Raw genomic sequence first — 24,951 nt, 5'->3', positions numbered from 1 at the left:
CGCTAACTTTTGGTTACTTTCTGCTGGAAATATTATATTGCTATACAATAAATAGGTTTATCAGTTGCTATTAACCGATAATTTGTATCTTCTCTTTGGACAAACATACGTGTGACCAGACTACCTATTGCGCTACAGGCAATTATATCTTGAAAACTGTTTTAAATTAATCAAATATTTGAAAATAAAACAATACAAAACATTGATCATCTGGGCCATTTTTTGTCGAGCCTGCGATTTTTGTCGCAGAAAGCTCGACATAGGGATACTGATCCAGCGGCGGCGTTAGCTCACTTCTTAAAAGCTTTATATTTTAGAAGGTGGAAGACCTAGATGCTTCATGTGACGAAGTTTCCGTCCGGCAGTCACATGTTCAATGTCCTTGACCTCATTTTCATGGTTCAGTGACTACTTGAAAAAAGTTTTTTTGTAATGTTAATTTCTCTCTTATTATAAGTAATAGGATAACTATATTTGGTATGTGCGTACCATGCAAGGTCCTCATGCCCGTAAGACCGTTTTCATTTGACCGTGACCTCATTTCATGGATCAGTGAACAAGGTTAAGTTTTGATGGTCTAGTCCATATTTCCGATTCTATAAGCAATATGTCTAGTATATTGGGTGTATGGAAGGACTGTAAGGTGTACATGTCCAACTGGCAGGTGTCATCTGACCTTGACCTCACTTTCATGGTTAAGTGGTTATAGTAAAGTTTTTGACTTTTGGTCTTTTTTTTTTCTAATACTATATACAATAGGTCAACTATAGTTGGTGTATTGAAATATTTTATGATCTATATCTAAGTCGCACAGGTTTTACTTGACATTGACCTCACCAATCCATCATTGCTCTGTGTAACGTTTTTTGTGTTTTGGTCTGTTTTTCTTAAACTATAAGCAATAGGCCAACTATATTTGTTGTATTGAAGAATTGTTAGCTGTACATGTCTGTCTGGCATGGTTAATCTGCCCTTGTCTCATTTACATTGTTCATTGGGCAATGTTTAGTTTTCTTGGTTAATGTTTAGTTTATGTGACAGTTGTAATAAAGCTTTATATTTAGGACTATCAACATAATATCAATGATTAGTAAGAAGGCGAGACATTTCAGCGTTGGCACTCTTGTCCTTCTCATCTTGAAAACGGTTAACATTTCAAAACCGTAGCACCACAGTATATCATACAGCAACTGTGTACAATGTAGAAACAGGATGTTCGCTCTATATATATAGTTATAGAAATGATCTTGAACGTTTTTGATAATAAACCGGGTTTCCTTGTAATAAAAAAAATGGGCAGATTACGTCAGTAGGTTAATAACGATCGTGTATGTTGGGCATTCCGGAGTTATGGTCTTTTATTGATTGTAACTTCATGTCTCAAATTCCAAATTGGAGATCAAGAATAGTAATTTTGACGATTTTTATTTCTGCTGTTTAGGCATGTTGCCCTTGTGGCTTACTTCACAGAGCACTAACACTACAGTTAAAGTAAGATACCCAGTTTGTTGTAACTTAACAACCTTTGATATTCTTATTAACACTAAAGTATTTAGACCACATACTCTGTAGTCTGAACTTTTGGCTTTGACAATCTCTGGTGATTGATTTCTCTCGGTTACAAACACTTTTGAACGGAACTGTCAACTATTAAATATCCTTCAAATGTAAATCTTTGAATTATCACTCATTTCTCTTTGTTAACATCTTAGTGAACTAAATATCATCAGAATATTAATATCTTGTCGTCACGGACAGATCTTATTCGACTGATTATTTTATCATCAATGTAGAAAAAACTCCAATAAAGCTAGAAATGTGTGGTATAATTGCCGATAATATACAACTATCCACCAAAGATCAAATGACCACGAAGTAAACACATATAGGTCATTGCAGAGCCTTCAATAATGAGAAAAACGAATAGTCGCTAATTAATGATGAATCGACTAGTTACAACTAGCATTTACTATTTAACACAAATATAGCGAAATAATAAACAAATGTTTGTATATAATACATTGATCTCGTTCTTGTAAAGAAGGTCTTAGCACCAACATTTAGACTAGCTATGATAACTTAACTTCAAATGGTTGAACTGAAATGTAATATTTGCCACTGGACACAAAACACCAATTGATCATCATTAAGCATTGACTTGCGTACGTGAAAATTGATTTACAACTGTAAATTAATTTCCTCTGGTGCGCATTTCTGGATTAGCCTTATGTAGGAAAGTTGAAACCCAAACATTCAAAGCCAGAAATGATACTCTATAATTTATATGGCAAGAAGAGACCTATATGAAATATAGCCAAACTTATCTTAATTGGACATTGCCTGTGGGAATTGGAACCTATAGTTTTTAGTTATCACACTGCTGTAAATTATATAATAGATTGATGTTCTATATCTTGCAGGAGTTATTGTCGTTAAAGAAGATATTTTTCTCTTATTTTAGCATGTTAGCGTTTCAAAGTGTTTTTTTTTTTTCAACAAACAGAAACATAACCAAAACTTATCAGCTATACAGAATCTACAAAACTGTCTCTTTTGCTGAGCAATAAACTTAACGAAAGACGTTTGTCTTTTATTTTTAACACTGAATGGTATACTACTAGACAGAAACTAGTAGTTTCTTTCTATCTTGAAAACAGTTATTGATAAACAGTAAACACCAATCATTGTCAGCAATATAAGATTAACAAGAATTACCCAATATGAATGAAACAATTGACCTACTCATAAGAGTTAATGTCGATTGTTACAATTTTATTGTCTCTGCTTTTGATCTCGTAAACGTTAGTAGCCGTTATATAGTGGGCGGGGGGACTTAAAATATCCTAGTCATTCATTAGATTGTCACAATAATCATAAGTCAATAATTATCTACGATCATGAACAAACTCAAAACAAACAAAAAAATGAATTTAGTAAATTTGGATTAAGGGGACATTTGAACTTTAGTCATATTTTGTTCAAAATTAAACACATCATATATGTGTAGTTTGTAAGATTTTTTTTTGTTGTAAAAAATAGGGTAAAATTATATAGTAATCTAGTAGATTTGTGTGCTTTTATTTGTGTGAGTTTGTGTGTTCTTCCTTACTGTGTGATGGGTGAACAAATTTCACTTCAATAAAAAAAAACCTTCCACGACCCTATTTAGCCAGAGCTTGACCTCACATACTGTAAGAATAAATGGGTTAAGATACGTTTAGAATCTTGCACTCAGCAAATTGTTATAAATAATGACAATTCCTTTTTACCTTGGACATTAAATAGAGTGTCTTATTCACTACTCTTTGATATTGAATTATTCACTATACTTTGATATTAAACATTCGATTCTTTTATAACCAGTCAATGACTCAGTCGTATTAAAATAATAATCTTCTTATATAATGCATCCCGTAAGGAACACAACCATTTCTAAAGGTCATAAAATATTTAATGTGACGTGATACGAAAACATTATAAAAAGAACTGTATATAAAGTATAACATATCGACAAAACAAAGATCATAAACTATGGAAAAATATATAATTTTTTTTTTACTTCTGATATATGAAATTATAATATATTAATAAAAACAGATGAATAAACAAGACTGGATTTGACCAGAATATCAGGTAACCTTCGTAATAAAAAGCAAGTGTTCCTTTTCTTTCTCGGCCGAGAACAATTTGCATACTAGAAGGTTACCACAAACACACTTATCTAGTTGCATTATATTTGGACAAGAAATAATAAAGTTTCAAAATAAACTTTTAAGTTGAAAGCTGATTATTTGTTATTTTCGTATGCCAATCTTTTATATTAGAAGTTCCCAATGTATTCGTCATGTCTGGTCAATGATTTGGTCCGGAGATAATCGGGAACACTTTTCAATGTCTTTTTGTTAATTTTCCTTTCCTTGGTGATGTTTGTACTGCTTGTTCTTACGAAACAGGGAATGCTAATGTACTGATATTTCAAATTGCAAAAATGTCCATTTTTAATAAAAAAAAATAATTGCCATTTGTCTGTAAAAGATTATCATTGTCAGTGTTCACAAAGATTATGAACGAATTTATTGTTTACACTATATTTTAGAAGGAAATGATTGTTTTACTGTAAGGCTGCTGTATTGCTGAAACAATTACTAAGGTCTGACAAATAATAACAGGAAGCAGGACCAAATACGAGATCCCATCTGTGCTTCGGATATAGAAATTGAACCAAATTTCGTCTAATAAGGCTATATAAGGAAATGAAAAAAAAATCTTTATGTTATCTTATCTCTTGAAAATTTGTTCAAAAGTCCGTTATAATATTTTGTTTTCTTTTCCAAAATATATGCCAAATTAAGGTTTGAACCCAGGTACGCTAGTTCAATGAACATAGAAAAGTGCAAGTTTGCGAGCGTGGTATGGTGTCATATGAACACAGATTATTCTTCTATTTGAAAAACGAAAGTACATGGAAACATTGCCATACATTTTATATGTCTCCGAGAATAAGGAGCAAAATATAACTTAGTTTTAATCAAAATTTAAACATGCATGGCTTACAATTATATTTTTGAATTCGCTTGTAAAATCATACGGGATTTCATCTCACAAATTTTGTATGGACATGCAGGTCTCTAATTATTCGACTTCCCTTGAAAATTATATGAGGAGAAACTTTGTCGTTTAACATTTCCATTTCTTGAACTATACATAAAATCTAATTTAAAACTCCAATTTGTCATAATTCGTTTAGAATTCTAATCAAGAAAATGAAAAAGAAAATTTGCATTTATGGATGACTTATTTGCTTCATACTACGTCATTAGACAGATGAGATCTATATGGTATCCAAGAACATATATAAACAGAAAACAACATAATTATTGTAATCAATGAGTGATAGCATAGCAGGTTTGGTGCATTCGAACAGAAGTGATACATTATTCATCAACTTATTATCTTATATACAGTGAAAAAAAATGTAGGTGTTAATCTCTCTGATGCGATATGTTAAATGTTAAAACATAAAATTCTCAATAAATTGTTGGCTATAAAAGTTACAATATAAATTTCAAATTAGATCGCACAATATTGACAATTGTTCTTTCAGCTAAATGCACACAAAAAAATAATGAAATATCGTACGGCCATGTTCCTACAGCTAATGCAACACAATAAAGGGGTTGACTATAGTAGAATGACTAAAGTTATCTTAGCATTTGTCATATTAAGCAAACCTGCCTTTGCATGAAATATGACCTGAAAATATTAAAATTAAAAGTTGTCAAAGTCGAATGTTGAAGACAGTGACTGTTGCTCAGTAACTGGTTTTTGGTTATTTCTGTGACTGTCATTGGGTCACTGTCACATTGGTGCATTACCAACTTTCTTTTTATTCATATAAATATAAGCCTTCCAATCATATTATATGGAACTGCTTGATCACAAACCAACTATTGATCAACATGCCAGTCTTGCTTTAACTGAAAGATTTGTTTACAAAAATGACAATGAAACAAAGCAACCCAACAAAACAAGAAAACAAGAAGCGAACATGTCACTTCATGTTGTCACTCCAAGATTTTAAAATTTAAAAAAAGCAATTGGTTAAGTATAGTAGTAGATTTGTTTTTGTGTTTTTGAACTGCAATTGCTGTCTAATAGACACTTTTTTTGACAATTCTTGTTCAAAGTCCGGTGGTCTTCAGCGTTTGCAGGAGGGGACAATAACTTCCTATAGTCATACTTTTGATCTGAGTTAACTATTTGAAATATCATTCCAGTCAGCTAAGAGGTATTTTTGAAAAATTAATTCTGTTTTGTCTTTATGTTTGTGTATGTAGTGCTTTGTTTGAATGTAATATATTGTACCTTGTTTTGTGGAGAGGGCTTACATAGGCTATGCCTGTTGCCCAATCCAATTCAATTTATTTGAATAAAATATTGTTTAAACAATAAACAACTTCCTATTTCCATAATTCCACAACTTAAAGAGTCCAAAATATGAATGTAAGCATAAACTGAAACTAAACTTTATTTTAACATATTACGTTTTTATATCATACTAAAGGAGACAATTTCAAATATCTAAAAGACACAGAAACATAGGAAATGCGTTGTTCATAGGTCTTTAGGCACATGATGTTCGACTCTGAAAGTGCAAATGCTTGTTGATGTCAACACCTGGCATGATCCAACACAGTTATGAGGGAATAAAACATCTTTCAAAACTAGGAGGAACTGTTATAGACTTGCTACAATTCCCTTTCTAATATTTCTCTCTTACTAATTTATATGTTTACTGATAAGTGCCAGCCTACTGATTGCCCTTGGAGAAAGGTATAATTGTAATCTCCTAGTTATAGCAGTAAAATTATTAAAGGGGCAAAATTGAAAAAAATAATACTAATTAGGAAGGGACATGTAGCAAGTCTAGAACTGTTATAGTTGACTCAAACCTAATATCTCCCTTATGACCTGCATCTACAGAAACATACAATATTGAAGGTATGGTTTCTAGTTCAAGGTGCACGTCTTACATTGATGACTTATTTGTAGATTTCCCATACACTGCAGCTCAGTCAAAGTAAAAATATTTTTGATTTTTCCTGGGTAAAGATTAAAATTAAAATAAAAAACAAGCTTGAAACAATTTTCCTAAAATTTCAGCTTATTTATAGGTACATTTGTACGGTGAACTTGACATTAGTTCTACTTTCCAAAAGTTAAATAGGTCTCAAACAGCTAAGTTTGGTGAAAATTTGAAGTATCATTCATGATTTCATCAAGAAACCATAAACTTCAGTCTAATCAATTTCTGCTGTGACCTTGATCTTTGGTCTAGTCACCTTAAATTCACTAGGGATCGTTTTTTCTCTCTCTTATAAAGGCAAATTTTCCTCCATAGATTTGAAAATTAATTATAACAGCATTATAGATATTTTCTGGAAAATAGAAGCTATTCCATGTAACACTTCAGTAATTTATTGTACTGTGCTTCAAGTTTAGTTTGGGGAAGGTTTTACATATTGTTTGTATATCATCTCAAAATGAAATTTTTGCCTCAATTTCAATCTATCAATTGCTTCTTTGACCTTTAAGAAGTTGTTACTTCAAAATCAATAATGATCTTCTTCATCCAATGAGGTGTTATTTAACTACAGTGGTAACTTGAATCTGAGCAATTTCAGTGTATCAATTGCTGACCTTTGTCCTAGTGAGCACACAATCAATAGTGGTAGTTCTACCCACTGAGGTATTATCAAACAAAGTTATGTGAAGAAGCTATTTATGGTTTGATATTTGTTGTCCTCAACACCAAAACGTTGACCAACATTTAGAACAAACAAGACTAAAAATCAGGCCTGGTATGTTATAAACAAGAGGCTCTCAAGAGCCTGAATCGCTCACCTTAATTCTTTTGGTTAAATCTCTCATCAATGATTATTTTGGCTTTTCAATTTATTTAAATGTTTTTTGGATCGTCCTTTTTTCTTCAAAAGCCAAAAAAAATAATCAATTTCTCCTATGTTCTATTTTAGCCATAGGAGCTATGTTTCTTGACATACAAGGAAATAAAATATAAAATTTATACTAGATACTCTGAAACTCATTTAGCCTAAGTTTGGCTGAAATTGATACAGCAGTTTCAAAGGAGAAGATTTTTTAAAGTAAGTCAACATGATGAACAAATTGTGAAAAAAGTCTTTAAAGGGCAATAACTCCTTAAGGGGTCAATTGACAATTTTGGTCAAATTGACTTAATTGAAGATCTTACTTTGCTGAACATTATTGCTGTTTACAGTTTATTTCTATCTATAATTATATTCAAGATAATAAACAAAAACAGCAAAATTTCCTTAAAATTATCAATTCAGGGGCAGCAACCCAACAACAGGTTGTCTGATTCATCTGAAAATTTCAGGGCAGATAGAAATTGACCTGATAAACAATATTACCCTTGTCAGATTTGCTCTAAATGCTTTGGTTTTTAAGTTATAAGCCAAAAACTGCATTTGACCCCTATGTTCTATTTTTAGCAATGGCCACCATGTTTGTTGATAGATCATAACTTCGGATACAATTTACAAACTAGATACCCTAAGGAACATTCAGTTAAAGTTTGGAAGTATTTGGCCCAGTAGTTTCAGAGGAGAAGATTTTTGTAAAAGATTACTAAGATTTACGAAAAATGGTTAAAAATTGACTATAAAGGGCAATAACTCCTAAAGGGGTCAACTGACCATTTCCGTCATGTTGACTTATTTGTAAATCTTACTTTGCTGAACATTATTCAAGTTTACAGTTTATCTCTATCTATAATAATATTCAAGATAATAACCAAAAACAGCAAAATTTCCTTAAAATTACCAATTCAGGGGCAGCAACCCAACAACAGGTTGTCTGATTCATCTGAAAATTTCAGGGCAGATAGATCTTGACCTGATAAACAATATTACCCTTTGTCAGATTTGCTCTAAATGCTTTGGTTTTTGAGTTATAAGCCAAAAACTGCATTTGACCCCTATGTTCTATTTTTAGCAATGGCGACCATGTTTGTTGATAGATCATAACTTCGGATACAATTTACAAACTAGATACCCTAAGGAACATTCAATTAAAGTTTGGAAGTATTTGGCCCAGTAGTTTCAGAGGAGAAGATTTTTGTAAAAGATTACTAAGATTTACGAAAAATGGTTAAAAATTGACTATAAAGGGCAATAACTCTTGGTTGGATGGCCAGGTCATCTGACACATTTTTCAAACAAGATACCTCAAAGATGATTGTGGCAAAGTTTGAATTAATTTGGCCCAGTAGTTTCAGAGGAGAAGATTTTTGTAAAAGATCGTTAATTATCCATTTTTAGATGGTGACATTCCCTTGTTTCAGAGGAGAAGATTCTTGAAATAGTTTACGACGACAGATGACGGACGACGACGGACGCCAAGTGATGGCATAAGCTCACTTGTCCCTTCGGGACAGGTGAGCTAAAAAGTTGATACAGACAAAGCTAATTGCTCTACCCACTTGTTGGCAAGGGGGATAAAACACATTAACAACAGATCTGTACATATCTGGTAATAAACATCGCACAACCAAGTACATTTACAGATTTGTGATCAGTCAACACAATGAAATATCTCTTGTTCGTGTTAACTTTGCTGAGTTTGCTGCTAAGAAACTAGAGGATCTAAAGAAACTTAAGTCGATCACACAGGCTATTCTATTTTACCCCATGTTCTATTTTAAGCTATGTTGGCCATGTTGGTTGACATTTCTTAAACTAAAGACCCCAATATTGATTGTGGCTAAGTTTGGTTATATTTATTCAGATTCAGAGGAGAACATTTTTGTAAAAGTTAATGGATGGTGACAACAATGGAATGCCAAGTGATGAGAAATGCTGCCATTCAACAGTGTTTGGTTGACCTAGCTAGTAACTACCATCTTCACCAACAACACAACACTGAATTAAACATCAGTTGGTAAGCCAAACATAACTCTACAGATCTAAATTTTGTAGGAAAACCAGGGAAAAAATAAAATTGATGAAGACTTCTTATTTTTTATTTCATTTGTAAATGAATTGTCAATAACCATATTGGAATGTCTACAATAATTAACAATTTATACAAAATTACACACAAAATAATTCCTATTCTATCACACTATAACAAGTTGTTGGAGATTCAATCAAATGTCCGAATGTCCCATTTTGTACAATGATTATGCTAATTTTTATTAGATATGCATTTGGATGAAATTTAAACAAATGCATAGAAATTTTATAAATTTAAGTACATGTATTGCTATGATTCCTGTAGTTCTTGAACCAACTAAAATATATAATATGGTCAAAATACAATGAAATATTCTAATCGGTTCCCGCCAAATCAAACAGTTATTTTTTTTACAGTAAATTTAAGTTTCCTCCTTTTTGATACTGAATCTATACACAATCCGATGTAAAAATAGAAAAAACCCAACCATACAAACAACTTGAAATATAAATTTTAAAATATTGTAAGGTACTGTGATTGTTTTGCCACATCATTTAAGTGCCTAAATACACAACATGAAAGGAGTTCTTGACTTCAATAGTTTTGGTTTCATCTCTGCCATTCAAAATCCACTTATCAACAACCTCATATAAAATATAGATTTTAATACTCAGATTCCAACAAATATTCCATAAAACTGATAACAAGTCTAATCTAATAATAACTTTGTAATGCTGTATTGAACTTGAATTCTTATCAAAATCAACAATGTAAGCACTAATAAGATAAGAAGCTTCATTTGAAAGAGAAAGTTGAAAGTTTTTCACCCTCTTTAGCACATCTTAGCATATCTTGTCCAAAATACATTACACACATCAATAACGACTGGAATTTCAGTGGCGCATCCAGAACTTTGCCTAAGGGGGGGCCCGCTCCAGTCATGCTTCAGTGATTCCCTATATAATCAACCAAATTTTTCCCACGAAAGGGGGGGCCTGGGAATTTGCAGATTTGTTTTTAATATAGGCGTAAATCAGAGACAATGTAATGGGCACTTTAGCATTTGTATTAAATTTTCCTAAAAATTGTATTCAAAAACACAGTTGGTATCTGCTTATTGTGTTTTTATGTGCAGTAATAGGAACAAGATTTGCTTGCATTGCTACTTTTTTGCATTTAAATTCCCATTTATTTTCATTTTAATCAGAATCTGGTTGACCAAATATAGCCTTCATCAATCTCTCTACACTCCCCCCCCACCCCCCCCCCCCAAAAAAAAAAAAACGTGAAGTTTTTGCCTCCATTTTATCAGGGTCATAAACTTTCCAATGTTTTTTTTATTGACCATACAAATTCAACTCTAAAGCCATGCCTTCAAAATCTGATAAGTTAAATAACTTGTCACGAAGTTCATTGTGCGTTAAAAGTAACAGTATTAATAAACAAATATAAACACTGACTAAATTTAAAAAACAGCTTGTATAATATACATGTATGTTCTAGTTTTTATATGGGCCTTTTGATTCATACATGAAACTAACAACTTTCTTTGGGATTTAAAATATGTGAACTAATTTTAAACAAAAATAAGACGAGAAGGGAAATTAAAACATTATTTAGTTGCTTTCCATTTTGTTTGTACTTTAATAATACAATTATCTACAAATCAATATAAAGAGAATCAAACAATTTCATTTCCAAATTCTGTCATAAATATTGTAATCATGTACTTCAACAATAAAAATATGCTGCATTAAAAATCATATCACATTTTGTGTTTAATTTTCGGGATCAATATAAAACAACAAATATCTATAACCTGTTGTTAATATTATTGACAAAACAGTAATACAATTGATGTAAAATTAAACATTCTAAATGTGTGTAACACATGTTACAAAACAGTATATAAATATTTATGAAAAAATTGTAAAAAGGCCATATATATTAAAAAATATTTTCTCATAAAATTCTTCAAAGAAAAATTTGTATTAGTTAGCATTGAAATTATTATAATGAAATGTTACCTATAGAGGATACATATATATACTTATAATTCTCAAAGTACATGTAATTATAAGTATGAAACAGACATTCTGTTCATTTAACATTATTTTCAAGAATTAAAAATGAAACCACTTCATAAAATATCACAGCCTTGTTAGTTCAGATCACATTTATGTATATATACAAAAAAATAAATATTAAAAGTAAAGAAACCAGAGGCTCACAGTATCACCTGATTAGGATGAGACTCCAACTAATAAACCAAGGTCTCCTCATCACATTTGCTTATAATTTTTTCTAGCCAATTTTTGGATTTATTATCTGGACATCCATCAACACTAAATGATTTATATAACAGAAAGGACTAGAAAACTTCAACTTACCAGAATTCAATTGGGGACACATTTAATTTGGAAGAGACCATTAAAAATGCTAGCAATTTGGTTTCAACCAGCCAATGCAGACTTCAAGTTTAAAATAAACCATTTTCACAGATGGACAAATCTTTTGACAGATGACAAGTTACGGCAAAAGCCATCATGATCTTTATGCCACGAAATCTAATAAATAGCACTTACAACAAAACCAGGGAGTCTGTAAACTTAGTATAAACTGGGTTTCAGACAATTTTCTCATTATTATCAACAGAACATTTCTGTATCATAAAAAATTAATCAGAAAATAACAAAAGAATTCACTTGCACCAATATGTCAACAAGGGTTATTTTTCTCACATTTCCAATAACAACAAATTTATAATAATCAACATTTTTAATAACAAGATATTATCAACATTTTAAATATGATTTATTGGCTCATTACTATATCCCCAGTTTTGCCGGGGAAAACATGTACTCAACTGCCATGATGTAGACAAACTGTCAGTATCAAAACATGCTACAAGAGGTTTATCAAGTTGTACCAATTATTAAAGGCATTTTGATTAGGATTTTCTGAAAATGCATCATTTAGTATATATTTACATGTACTTTGTATATGTTTAGTTCATAGGAAGGCATTATCTGGCAAATAAGAAACAAAAGGGTGGGATGAATAAAAATAAAAGCTGTCATGATATGTAGCTGTTGAGAAAAATATGTTCAAAATCCTATCCATGTGTACATCATTGTATTAAGTGTAATGCATGTAATAAACAGTTTAATTTGTCCACAAAAAGCTTTGTACATGTTGTACTGTTTACTCACAAGTTAGTATATTGTGTGATAGATAGAAACTAGGAGCAAAGAAAGGGGTAAACCAGTATTTCTTGTCCTTTAGAGCAGGAGTATAACATGATAATCTCAGCACTTTCAATAGAATTTTACTTCATGATAATCAATATTTTAGCCACTTATTTTTGACTCAGCAAATCTGTAAGATTTATAGATCAATTCTAGTCAAAAGCTATTGCTATATATAAAACTTGTTGTTACATGCATAAGATTTGTTTATATAATGATCATTGTTCTTCACTACCGATCCTTGCTAGCAATTGTCAGTAGATTTGTTACTTATAATTCTCTTGTGTATTTGTAAAGAAAACATGATTTCCTTTCCTTTCCTGTAAAAATGTTTTAGAATCTTTTTTATTACAGAATTTTCAAGTTATAATGCCAATTTAAAAATCATTTTGTGTAATTTTGAAAAAAATTAGCAAAAATTAATAATAATTCCTAAAACGAAAAAATTTAATTTGACATGTATTATTATTTTGCATTTTATACTATAAACTAATCAATTTTCATGAATAATTTAAATCTCAAAAGCTTATCCTTGTCATCCAAATACTAATTGATGTCAGAAGAGCCTAACATTAATTAATACTGATCACAAATACAGAAGTTTTGGCAGTTCCATGTTTTTTACTTCATTACATGCCACATGGTGACATGAGGAATAAAATAACTACTTTACTAATGGTGACAATCATCATAATATAACACAAAGTTTGGATTGTTTCTGTTGTGCTGGGGCTGGAGCATTAATACTCTGATTCAGTTTTTGTTGTGACTCTTCAGACTCCAGCATACCATGACTTTTCTTCTGTACTCGGTGTAGTATTATTCTGTAGGCACCGGTGATACTGCTGCGAGAATCTCTATGTCCTGATTTAAAATGGTCATCGCTAATTCCTAAATCTAATAAAATTTGCCGAGTTTCTTTTTCTTCTGTTGATAGTTCCCCATTATTATGGTTTGGATTAAGATTATAGGGCTCTAGTTCTTCTGGGAATTCACAACCTTCCAACCATTCACTCGACTCTATTTGTTCAAGTGTAAATCTATCCTGTGGAATTGGTTTCAGAATACTTTTAATTAGAAACTGACAGGTAGTAGACACATATGAAGGTATTGTATAAGCACCATCCAAAATACACTTTTTCAGTTTAGCAACAGTTTCTGCACGGAATGGCATAATACCAGTCACCATAAAATATAACATTATTCCTAAAGCCCAAATATCCACATAGATTCCATAGTAATTCTCATCTTTAAATAACTCAGGAGCTGCGTACGGAGGTGAACCACAGAAAGTGTTGAGTGTTTGATCTACACGACTTATTGTACTAAAACCAAAGTCTCCAATTTTAACAATATTTGGTCCTGCGTAGAACACATTTTCTGCCTTAAGATCTCTGTGAATAATATGGTATCTGTGCTGTAAAATAAAAATCCTCATTACATTTGAAATAGAACACATTAAATTATATTATTTGATTCTTATACAAATGGCATCTGTGCTGTAAAATAAAGTAGGAATCCTTTGATTCTCAGACATACATCTTGTATATTCTTTTTTTTTCCATTCATTTTAATGTGCCTTGTTTATTTTCCTGTTAAATTTGCAGGCTGTAAGAGAAATAAGCAACAACAAAAAAACCCCATATTTGAAGGCCAGAAACCTACTTGAAGCTACTTGAAGGAGTATTGTGAAATTATCTCCCTTTGGCAAAACTGGACTAGACCACCAGTATCAAGATCAAGATACTGTTGTTACTTATCTATGAATTTATAATTTAGGGAGAATTTCAAGATATATCCTTTTCAAATATAAAAACATAACTGATAAAATCCTTCCAACTGTAATTATATAGTTTTGACTACATCACAGCAATGTTCGTCATGATGATGTTATTGAGGTTCCACTAGAATAAAACATGTCCTATATACTCCAGCAGTTTCGAAATATAATAAAAAAAAATATATATGTTTGATGTCAGATACATTGGGTTGTTATTTTCATAAAAGATTATTTCCATAATGAAACAACAATAAAAAAAATCACATGATAGTTTCACATACAGATCACAGTGATGGTGTTAACTCTTTTTTTTCTTTTTTTTTTTACAGAATTTGAAAAAAGAGGCAATTTAAGAAAAGCTCTATTGATTTTTAAAACCAATATATATAGAATGTTTGAACATTTTTAAACAGACATGGAAAGTTAATTATTTCATTACATGTTTAGCTGCTACAATTACTGGAGGTCTGCATATGAAAATTAGGAGCTAATGTATGATAATTATCCATATACATGTACAATAATTTGGAATGCATTTTACCCATGTGAATTTTCTTTATTATTTAATATGCAACATACAAGGTAAATAAGCTGATCACTATGATCACAGTGTTTATCTGTCCTGGGGGTACAATTGATTAAACTTAATAAAGTGCTCAAGATTCTTCAATATCTGTTTATAAACACTGAGATTTACTCTTCACAGGAAAAATCTTTAAGGTTGATGACATTCAAGTTGGCAAGCATTATAATAAATTGCATAATCTTTTCACCAGGTATTTAAAATAAAATCTATATTTTCATTTTTTTTTAAATCAATTTAAAAAAATCGGTGTTCATGTACTGGTTATACCAGGTCCTATTTAAATCTCTGCATCAATATTATAACAAGTGCCATTAGCTATTTCATATTGAACTGCATGGGAATACTCCATCAATTTATAATAAAGGACATTACGTCTGATCAAAGTATTTCCCTTGGTTTTGATCAAGTTAAAGTATGGATTAATTACAGCATTAATAACCTAAAAGGCAATCTGATGTCTATTCTCATATCCTTGTTTTAAAATTATTTCCTTTTGTAAAATGCATGTCCACAATCATAATAGTTAACATTAGGTATGACAAAAATACTTCATTTTAATGTTACACCCAAATTTGTTTAAGTGGTCTGGAACTGACTTATCATATAATTGATTTTTTTTAATGTATTAAGATATTTATTAAAATCATTAAAAACTTCATAAGGTGTCTGCACAAAAAGAATGTAAAAACCTTTAAAGAACTTCCCAATTTAAAAAATTTATAAGATAAAGTGGACCAAAACAAGGGAGACATTAGTACACCGTTATTAAAAAGTGTGAGTTACCATAAAGTATAGTTACATGTACTGTAGTTGTAAATTGTCAATGACATAAACTTTACATATTTCTGTGAAACAAAACTTGCTTGATTAAGTGTGAAAAGTAGGTCACAATGACCCAAATGCTGTGAATATATGAGATATCTTTAATATTATATAAGACATCTCATAAAGTTTATATATCTTATATAATTTATAAGATATCTTATATAATTTATAAGATATCTTATATAGTTTATAAGATATCTTATATAGTTATTAAGATATCTCATATAGTTTATAAGATATCTGATTTAGTTTATGAGATATCTTATGAAGACAATTATATAAGATATCTGATAAACTATATAAGATATCTTATAAACTTTATGAAATATCTTCTTATAAACTTTATGAGATATCTTATAAACTAAATAAGATATCTCCTATAATAAATAAGATATCTCCTATAATATATAAGATATCTTATATAATTTCATTTTTATGAGATATCTTATATATTATATGAGATGTCTTATATTTTATATAAGATCTTATATAAAATATAAGACATCTCATATAATATATAAGATATCTCATAAAAATGAAATTATATAAGATATCTTATATATTATAGGAGATATCTTATTTATTATAGGAGATATCTTATTTAGTTTATAAGATATCTTATATAGTTTATTTTATAAGATATCTTATATAGTTTATAAGATATCTCATAAAGTTTATAAGATATCTCATATAGTTTATCAGATATCTTATATAATTGTCATATTATATATAAGTTTATATATAATATGACAATTATATAAGATATCTGATAAACTATATGAGATATCTTATAAACTTTATGAGATATCTTATAAACTATATAAGATATCTTATAAAATAAACTATATAAGATATCTTATAAACTATATAAGATATACACTAAATAAGATATCTTATAAACTATATAAGATATCTTATAAACTATATAAGATATCTTATAAAGTTTATGAGATATCTTGAAGTAAGAATAAATAGCAAAACTGCTTGCCATAGAGATGTGTTGTGTCAAAATCAAGTTTCAAAAACAAATTACAGGGAGGACTCGTTACATAAAAATTGTTACTGTAATCCTGGTATCTTAGCTTTTATTTAAATGATCAAATGCAATGTAGTTCACAAATACCCTACAATTCAGTACTAAACTAAAACTAAGTTATCAATCCTAAACAGTTTAGAAAGTGAAACTGAGTTATCAATTCTAAACAGTTTAGAAAGTGAAGCTGAGTTATCAATTCTAAACAGTTTAGAAAGTGAAGCTGAGTTATCAATTCTAAACAGTTTAGAAAGTGAAGCTGAGTTATCAATTCGAAACAGTTTAGAAAGTGAAGTTGAGTTATAAATCCTAAACAGTTTAGAAAGTGAAGCTGAGTTATCAATTCTAAACAGTTTAGAAAGTGAAGCTGAGTTATCAATTCTAAACAGTTTAGAAAGTGAGCTGAGTTATCAATTCTAAACAGTTTAGAAAGTGAAGCTGAATTATCAATTCTAAACAGTTTAGAAAGTGAAGCTGAGTTATCAATCCTAAACAGTTTAGAAAGTGAAGCTGAGTTATCAATCCTAAACAGTTAAGAAAGTGAAGCTGAGTTATCAATTCTAAACAGTTTAGAAAGTGAAGCTGAGTTATTAATTCTAAACAGTTTAGAAAGTGAAGCTGAATTATCAATCCTAAACAGTTTAGAAAGTGAAGCTGAGTTATTAATTCTAAACAGTTTAGAAAGTGAAGCTGAGAAAGTGAAGCTGAGTTATCAATCCTAAACAGTTTAGAAAGTGAAGCTGAGTTAACATTCCTAAACAGTTTAGAAAGTGAAGCTGAGTTATCAATCCTAAACAGTTTAGAAAGTGAAGCTGAGTTAACGTTCCTAAACAGTTTAGAAAGTGAAGCTGAGTTATCAATTCTAAACAGTTTAGAAAGTGAAGCTGAGTTATCAATTCTTAACAGTTTAGAAAGTGAAGCTGAGTTATCAATTCTAAACAGTTTAGAAAGTGAGCTGAGTTATCAATCCTAAACAGTTTAGAAAGTGAAGCTGAGTTATCAATTCTAAACAGTTTAGAAAGTGAAGCTGAGTTATCAATCCTAAACAGTTTAGAAAGTGAAGCTGAGTTATCAATTCTAAACAGTTTAGAAAGTGAAGCTGAATTATCAATCCTAAACAGTTTAGAAAGTGAAGCTGAGTTAACATTGCTAAACAGTTTAGAAAGTGAAGCTGAGTTATCAATTCTAAACAGTTTAGGAAGTGAAGCTGAGTTATCAATTCTAAACAGTTTAGAAAGTGAAGCTGAGTTATCAATTCTAAACAGTTTAGAAAGTGAAGCTGAGTTATCAATCCTAAACAGTTTAGAAAGTGAAGCTGAGTTATCAATTCTAAACAGTTTAGAAAGTGAAGCTGAGTTATCAATCCTAAACAGTTAAGAAAGTGAAGCTGAGTTATCAATCCTTAACAGTTTAGAAAGTGAAGCACAGAAAAAACTTTATTTGAAAATTGTCAAATCAAAACCAAGAGTTTTGTTTTAACTCACTGGCATTAAATGACTTAAGAGGATTGATTTTTTGGCAGAAGAACTGCATGTGTTGTTAATCCTACATACCATATGATTAACTCCTGCTACAACTTGAGCCATAATATTTTTAGCCTCTGATTCTGCCATCTTTCCATCATTTGATATCTTATTAAAAAGTTCTCCTCCTCCTGCATATTCCATTACAATGTGCATTTTTGCTAATGTCTCTACAACTTCATATAAACGTATAATATTTGGGTGATGAAGTCTTTCCATACTGGATATTTCACGAGAAAGAAGTCTCTGTGTTTTCTGATCTAGCTTTGTTTTATCTATTATTTTTATTGCAACTTTTTCTGAAAATATATCAAATAGTAATATGTAAATCATAACATTAGTCTTTTAAACAAAAAGTTTAAACATAGTAATTAAGGCATGGTGTAAAAATGCATGGCACAAAACACAAAATCCAAAGCAAACTTAGATGACAGCACTGTTATTACTGAACAATGAGGCCTTCAACACAGAACAAACACTCAACATGGCACCAAAGTTAGACTAAACAATGAGGCCTTCAACACAGAACAAACACTCAACATGGCACCAAAGTTAAAGACTGAACAATGAGGTCTTCAACACAGAACAAACACTCAACATGGCACCAAAGTTAGACTAAACAATGAGGCCTTCAACACAGAACAAACACTCAACATGGCACCAAAGTTAGACTAAACAATGAGGCCTTCAACACAGAACAAACACTCAACATGACACCAAAGTTAAAGACTGAACAATGAGGTCTTCAACACAGAACAAACACTCAACATGGCACCAAAGTTAAAGACTGAACAATGAGGTCTTCAACACAGAACAAACACTCAACATGGCACCAAAGTTAGACTAAACAATGAGGCCTTCAACACAGAACAAACACTCAACATGGCACCAAAGTTAAAGACTAAACAATGAGGCCTTCAACACAGAACAAACACTCAACATGGCACCAAAGTTAAAGACTGAACAATGAGGTCTTCAACACAGAACAAACACTCAACATGGCACCAAAGTTAGACTAAACAATGAGGCCTTCAACACAGAACAAACACTCAACATGGCACCAAAGTTAGACTAAACAATGAGGCCTTCAACACAGAACAAACACTCAACATGACACCAAAGTTAGACTAAACAATGAGGCCTTCAACACAGAACAAACACTCAACATGACACCAAAGTTAGACTAAACAATGAGGTCTTTAACAAAGAACAAACACTCAACATGACACCAAAGTCAGACTAAACAATGAGGCCTTCAACACAGAACAAACACTCAACATGACACCAAAGTTAGACTAAACAATGAGGCCTTCAACACAGAACAAACCCTCAACATGGCACCAAAGTTAAAGACTGAACAATGAGGTCTTCAACACAGAACAAACACTCAACATGGCACCAAAGTTAGACTAAACAATGAGGTCTTCAACACAGAACAAACACTCAACATGACACCAAAGTTAAAGACTAAACAATGAGGCCTTTAACACAGAACAAACACTCAACATGGCACCAAAGTTAAAGACTAAACAATGAGGTCTTCAACACAGAACAAACACTCAACATGGCACCAAAGTTAAAGACTGAACAATGAGGTCTTCAACACAGAACAAACACTCAACATGGCACCAAAGTTAGACTAAACAATGAGGCCTTCAACACAGAACAAACACTCAACATGGCACCAAAGTTAGACTAAACAATGAGGCCTTCAACACAGAACAAACACTCAACATGACACCAAAGTTAGACTAAACAATGAGGCCTTCAACACAGAACAAACACTCAACATGACACCAAAGTTAGACTAAACAATGAGGTCTTTAACAAAGAACAAACACTCAACATGACACCAAAGTTAGACTAAACAATGAGGCCTTCAACACAGAACAAACACTCAACATGACACCAAAGTTAGACTAAACAATGAGGCCTTCAACACAGAACAAACCCTCAACATGGCACCAAAGTTAAAGACTGAACAATGAGGTCTTCAACACAGAACAAACACTCAACATGGCACCAAAGTTAGACTAAACAATGAGGTCTTCAACACAGAACAAACACTCAACATGACACCAAAGTTAAAGACTAAACAATGAGGCCTTCAACACAGAACAAACACTCAACATGGCACCAAAGTTAAAGACTAAACAATGAGGTCTTCAACACAGAACAAACACTCAACATGGCACCAAAGTTAAAGACTGAACAATGAGGTCTTCAACACAGAACAAACACTCAACATGGCACCAAAGTTAGACTAAACAATGAGGTCTTCAACACAGAACAAACACTCAACATGGCACCAAAGTTAAAGACTAAACAATGAGGTCTTCAACACAGAACAAACACTCAACATGGCACCAAAGTTAAAGACTGAACAATGAGGCCTTCAACACAGAACAAACACTCAACATGGCACCAAAGTTAGACTAAACAATGAGGTCTTCAACACAGAACAAACACTCAACATGACACCAAAGTTACACTAAACAATGAGGTCTTCAACACAGAACAAACACTCAACATGGCACCAAAGTTAGACTAAACAATGAGGCCTTCAACACAGAACAAACACTCAACATGACACCAAAGTTAAAGACTGAACAATGAGGTCTTCAACACAGAACAAACACTCAACATGGCACCAAAGTTAAAGACTGAACAATGAGGTCTTCAACACAGAACAAACACTCAACATGGCACCAAAGTTAGACTAAACAATGAGGTCTTCAACACAGAACAAACACTCAACATGACACCAAAGTTAAAGACTAAACAATGAGGTCTTCAACACAGAACAAACACTCAACATGACACCAAAGTTAAAGACTAAACAATGAGGTCTTCAACACAGAACAAACACTCAACATGGCACCAAAGTTAAAGACTGAACAATGAGGCCTTCAACACAGAACAAACACTCAACATGGCACCAAAGTTAGACTAAACAATGAGGTCTTCAACACAGAACAAACACTCAACATGACACCAAAGTTACACTAAACAATGAGGTCTTCAACACAGAACAAACACTCAACATGGCACCAAAGTTAGACTAAACAATGAGGCCTTCAACACAGAACAAACACTCAACATGACACCAAAGTTAAAGACTGAACAATGAGGTCTTCAACACAGAACAAACACTCAACATGGCACCAAAGTTAAAGACTGAACAATGAGGTCTTCAACACAGAACAAACACTCAACATGGCACCAAAGTTAGACTAAACAATGAGGTCTTCAACACAGAACAAACACTCAACATGACACCAAAGTTAAAGACTAAACAATGAGGCCTTCAACACAGAACAAACACTCAACATGGCACCAAAGTTAAAGACTAAACAATGAGGTCTTCAACACAGAACAAACACTCAACATGGCACCAAAGTTAAAGACTGAACAATGAGGTCTTCAACACAGAACAAACACTCAACATGGCACCAAAGTTAGACTAAACAATGAGGTCTTCAACACAGAACAAACACTCAACATGGCACCAAAGTTAAAGACTAAACAATGAGGTCTTCAACACAGAACAAACACTCAACATGGCACCAAAGTTAAAGACTGAACAATGAGGCCTTCAACACAGAACAAACACTCAACATGGCACCAAAGTTAGACTAAACAATGAGGTCTTCAACACAGAACAAACACTCAACATGACACCAAAGTTACACTAAACAATGAGGTCTTCAACACAGAACAAACACTCAACATGGCACCAAAGTTAGACTAAACAATGAGGCCTTCAACACAGAACAAACACTCAACATGACACCAAAGTTAAAGACTGAACAATGAGGTCTTCAACAAAGAACAAACACTCAACATGGCACCAAAGTTAAAGACTGAACAATGAAGTCTTCAACACAGAACAAACACTCAACATGGCACCAAAGTTAGACTAAACAATGAGGCCTTCAACACAGAACAAACACTCAACATGGCACCAAAGTTAAAGACTAAACAATGAGGCCTTCAACACAGAACAAACACTCAACATGGCACCAAAGTTAAAGACTGAACAATGAGGTCTTCAACACAGAACAAACACTCAACATGGCACCAAAGTTAGACTAAACAATGAGGCCTTCAACACAGAACAAACACTCAACATGGCACCAAAGTTAGACTAAACAATGAGGCCTTCAACACAGAACAAACACTCAACATGACACCAAAGTTAGACTAAACAATGAGGCCTTCAACACAGAACAAACACTCAACATGACACCAAAGTTAGACTAAACAATGAGGTCTTTAACAAAGAACAAACACTCAACATGACACCAAAGTTAGACTAAACAATGAGGCCTTCAACACAGAACAAACACTCAACATGACACCAAAGTTAGACTAAACAATGAGGCCTTCAACACAGAACAAACCCTCAACATGGCACCAAAGTTAAAGACTGAACAATGAGGTCTTCAACACAGAACAAACACTCAACATGGCACCAAAGTTAGACTAAACAATGAGGTCTTCAACACAGAACAAACACTCAACATGACACCAAAGTTAAAGACTAAACAATGAGGCCTTCAACACAGAACAAACACTCAACATGGCACCAAAGTTAAAGACTAAACAATGAGGTCTTCAACACAGAACAAACACTCAACATGGCACCAAAGTTAAAGACTGAACAATGAGGTCTTCAACACAGAACAAACACTCAACATGGCACCAAAGTTAGACTAAACAATGAGGTCTTCAACACAGAACAAACACTCAACATGGCACCAAAGTTAAAGACTAAACAATGAGGTCTTCAACACAGAACAAACACTCAACATGGCACCAAAGTTAAAGACTGAACAATGAGGCCTTCAACACAGAACAAACACTCAACATGGCACCAAAGTTAGACAAAACAATGAGGTCTTCAACACAGAACAAACACTCAACATGACACCAAAGTTACACTAAACAACGAGGTCTTCAACACAGAACAAACACTCAACATGGCACCAAAGTTAGACTAAACAATGAGGCCTTCAACACAGAACAAACACTCAACATGACACCAAAGTTAAAGACTAAACAATGAGGCCTTCAACACAGAACAAACACTCAACATGGCACCAAAGTTAAAGACTAAACAATGAGGTCTTCAACACAGAACAAACACTCAACATGACACCAAAGTTAAAGACTGAACAATGAGGTCTTCAACACAGAACAAACACTCAACATGGCACCAAAGTTAGACTAAACAATGAGGCCTTCAACACAGAACAAACACTCAACATGGCACCAAAGTTAAAGACTGAACAATGAGGTCTTCAACACAGAACAAACACTCAACATGGCACCAAAGTTAGACTAAACAATGAGGTCTTCAACACAGAACAAACACTCAACATGGCACCAAAGTTAAAGACTGAACAATGAGGTCTTCAACACAGAACAAACACTCAACATGGCACCAAAGTTAGACTAAACAATGAGGCCTTCAACACAGAACAAACACTCAACATGGCACCAAAGTTAGACTAAACAATGAGGTCTTCAACACAGAACAAACACTCAACATGGCATCAAAGTTAGACTAAACAATGAGGTCTTCAACACAGAACAAACACTCAACATGGCACCAAAGTTAAAGACTGAACAATGAGGCCTTCAACACAGAACAAACACTCAACATGGCACCAAAGTTAAAGACTGAACAATGAGGTCTTCAACACAGAACAAACACTCAACATGGCACCAAAAGACTAAACAATGAGGTCTTCAACACAGAACAAACACTCAACATGGCACCAAAGTTAGACTAAACAATGAGGCCTTCAACACAGAACAAACACTCAACATGGCACCAAAGTTAAAGTCTAAACAATGAGGCCTTCAACACAGAACAAACACTCAACATGGCACCAAAGTTAAAGACTGAACAATGAGGTCTTCAACACAGAACAAACACTCAACATGGCACCAAAGTTAGACTAAACAATGAGGTCTTCAACACAGAACAAACACTCAACATGGCACCAAAGTTAAAGACTGAACGATGAGGTCTTCAACACAGAACAAACACTCAACATGGCACCAAAGTTAGACTAAACAATGAGGTCTTCAACACAGAACAAACACTCAACATGGCACCAAAGTTAGACTAAACAATGAGGTCTTCAACACAGAACAAACACTCAACATGGCACCAAAGTTAAAGACTAAACAATGAGGTCTTCAACACAGAACAAACACTCAACATGACACCAAAGTTAAAGACTAAACAATGAGGTCTTCAACACAGAACAAACACTCAACATGACACCAAAGTTAAAGACTAAACAATGAGGCCTTCAACACAGAACAAACACTCAACATGGCACCAAAGTTAGACTAAACAATGAGGTCTTCAACACAGAACAAACACTCAACATGGCACCAAAGTTAAAGACTAAACAATGAGGCCTTCAACACAGAACAAACACTCA

At 32.5% G+C, this 24,951-nt stretch overlaps 1 protein-coding gene across 2 annotated transcripts in view; it reads right to left on the bottom strand.

The window, feature by feature from the left end:
* Nucleotides 1-9,546: 9,546 nt before the first annotated feature.
* LOC143053594 (serine/threonine-protein kinase NIM1-like) overlaps nt 9,547-24,951 on the bottom strand; it is a 37,415-nt gene continuing 22,010 nt past the window's right edge. For both annotated transcript variants that reach the window (XM_076226387.1, XM_076226394.1), the window contains exons 3-4: nt 18,521-18,789; nt 9,547-14,160 (exon numbers count right to left, since the gene is read on the bottom strand). In XM_076226387.1, coding sequence (XP_076082502.1) covers nt 13,432-14,160; nt 18,521-18,789 — 998 coding nt within the window. In that variant the 3' untranslated portion in view covers nt 9,547-13,431. The remainder of the gene's footprint in view (nt 14,161-18,520; nt 18,790-24,951) is intronic.

This window comes from Mytilus galloprovincialis, chromosome 1, assembly GCF_965363235.1.
Source record: "Mytilus galloprovincialis chromosome 1, xbMytGall1.hap1.1, whole genome shotgun sequence".
Lineage (NCBI taxonomy): Eukaryota > Metazoa > Mollusca > Bivalvia > Mytilida > Mytilidae > Mytilus > Mytilus galloprovincialis.
This window is presented reverse-complemented; position numbering and strand designations above follow the sequence as displayed.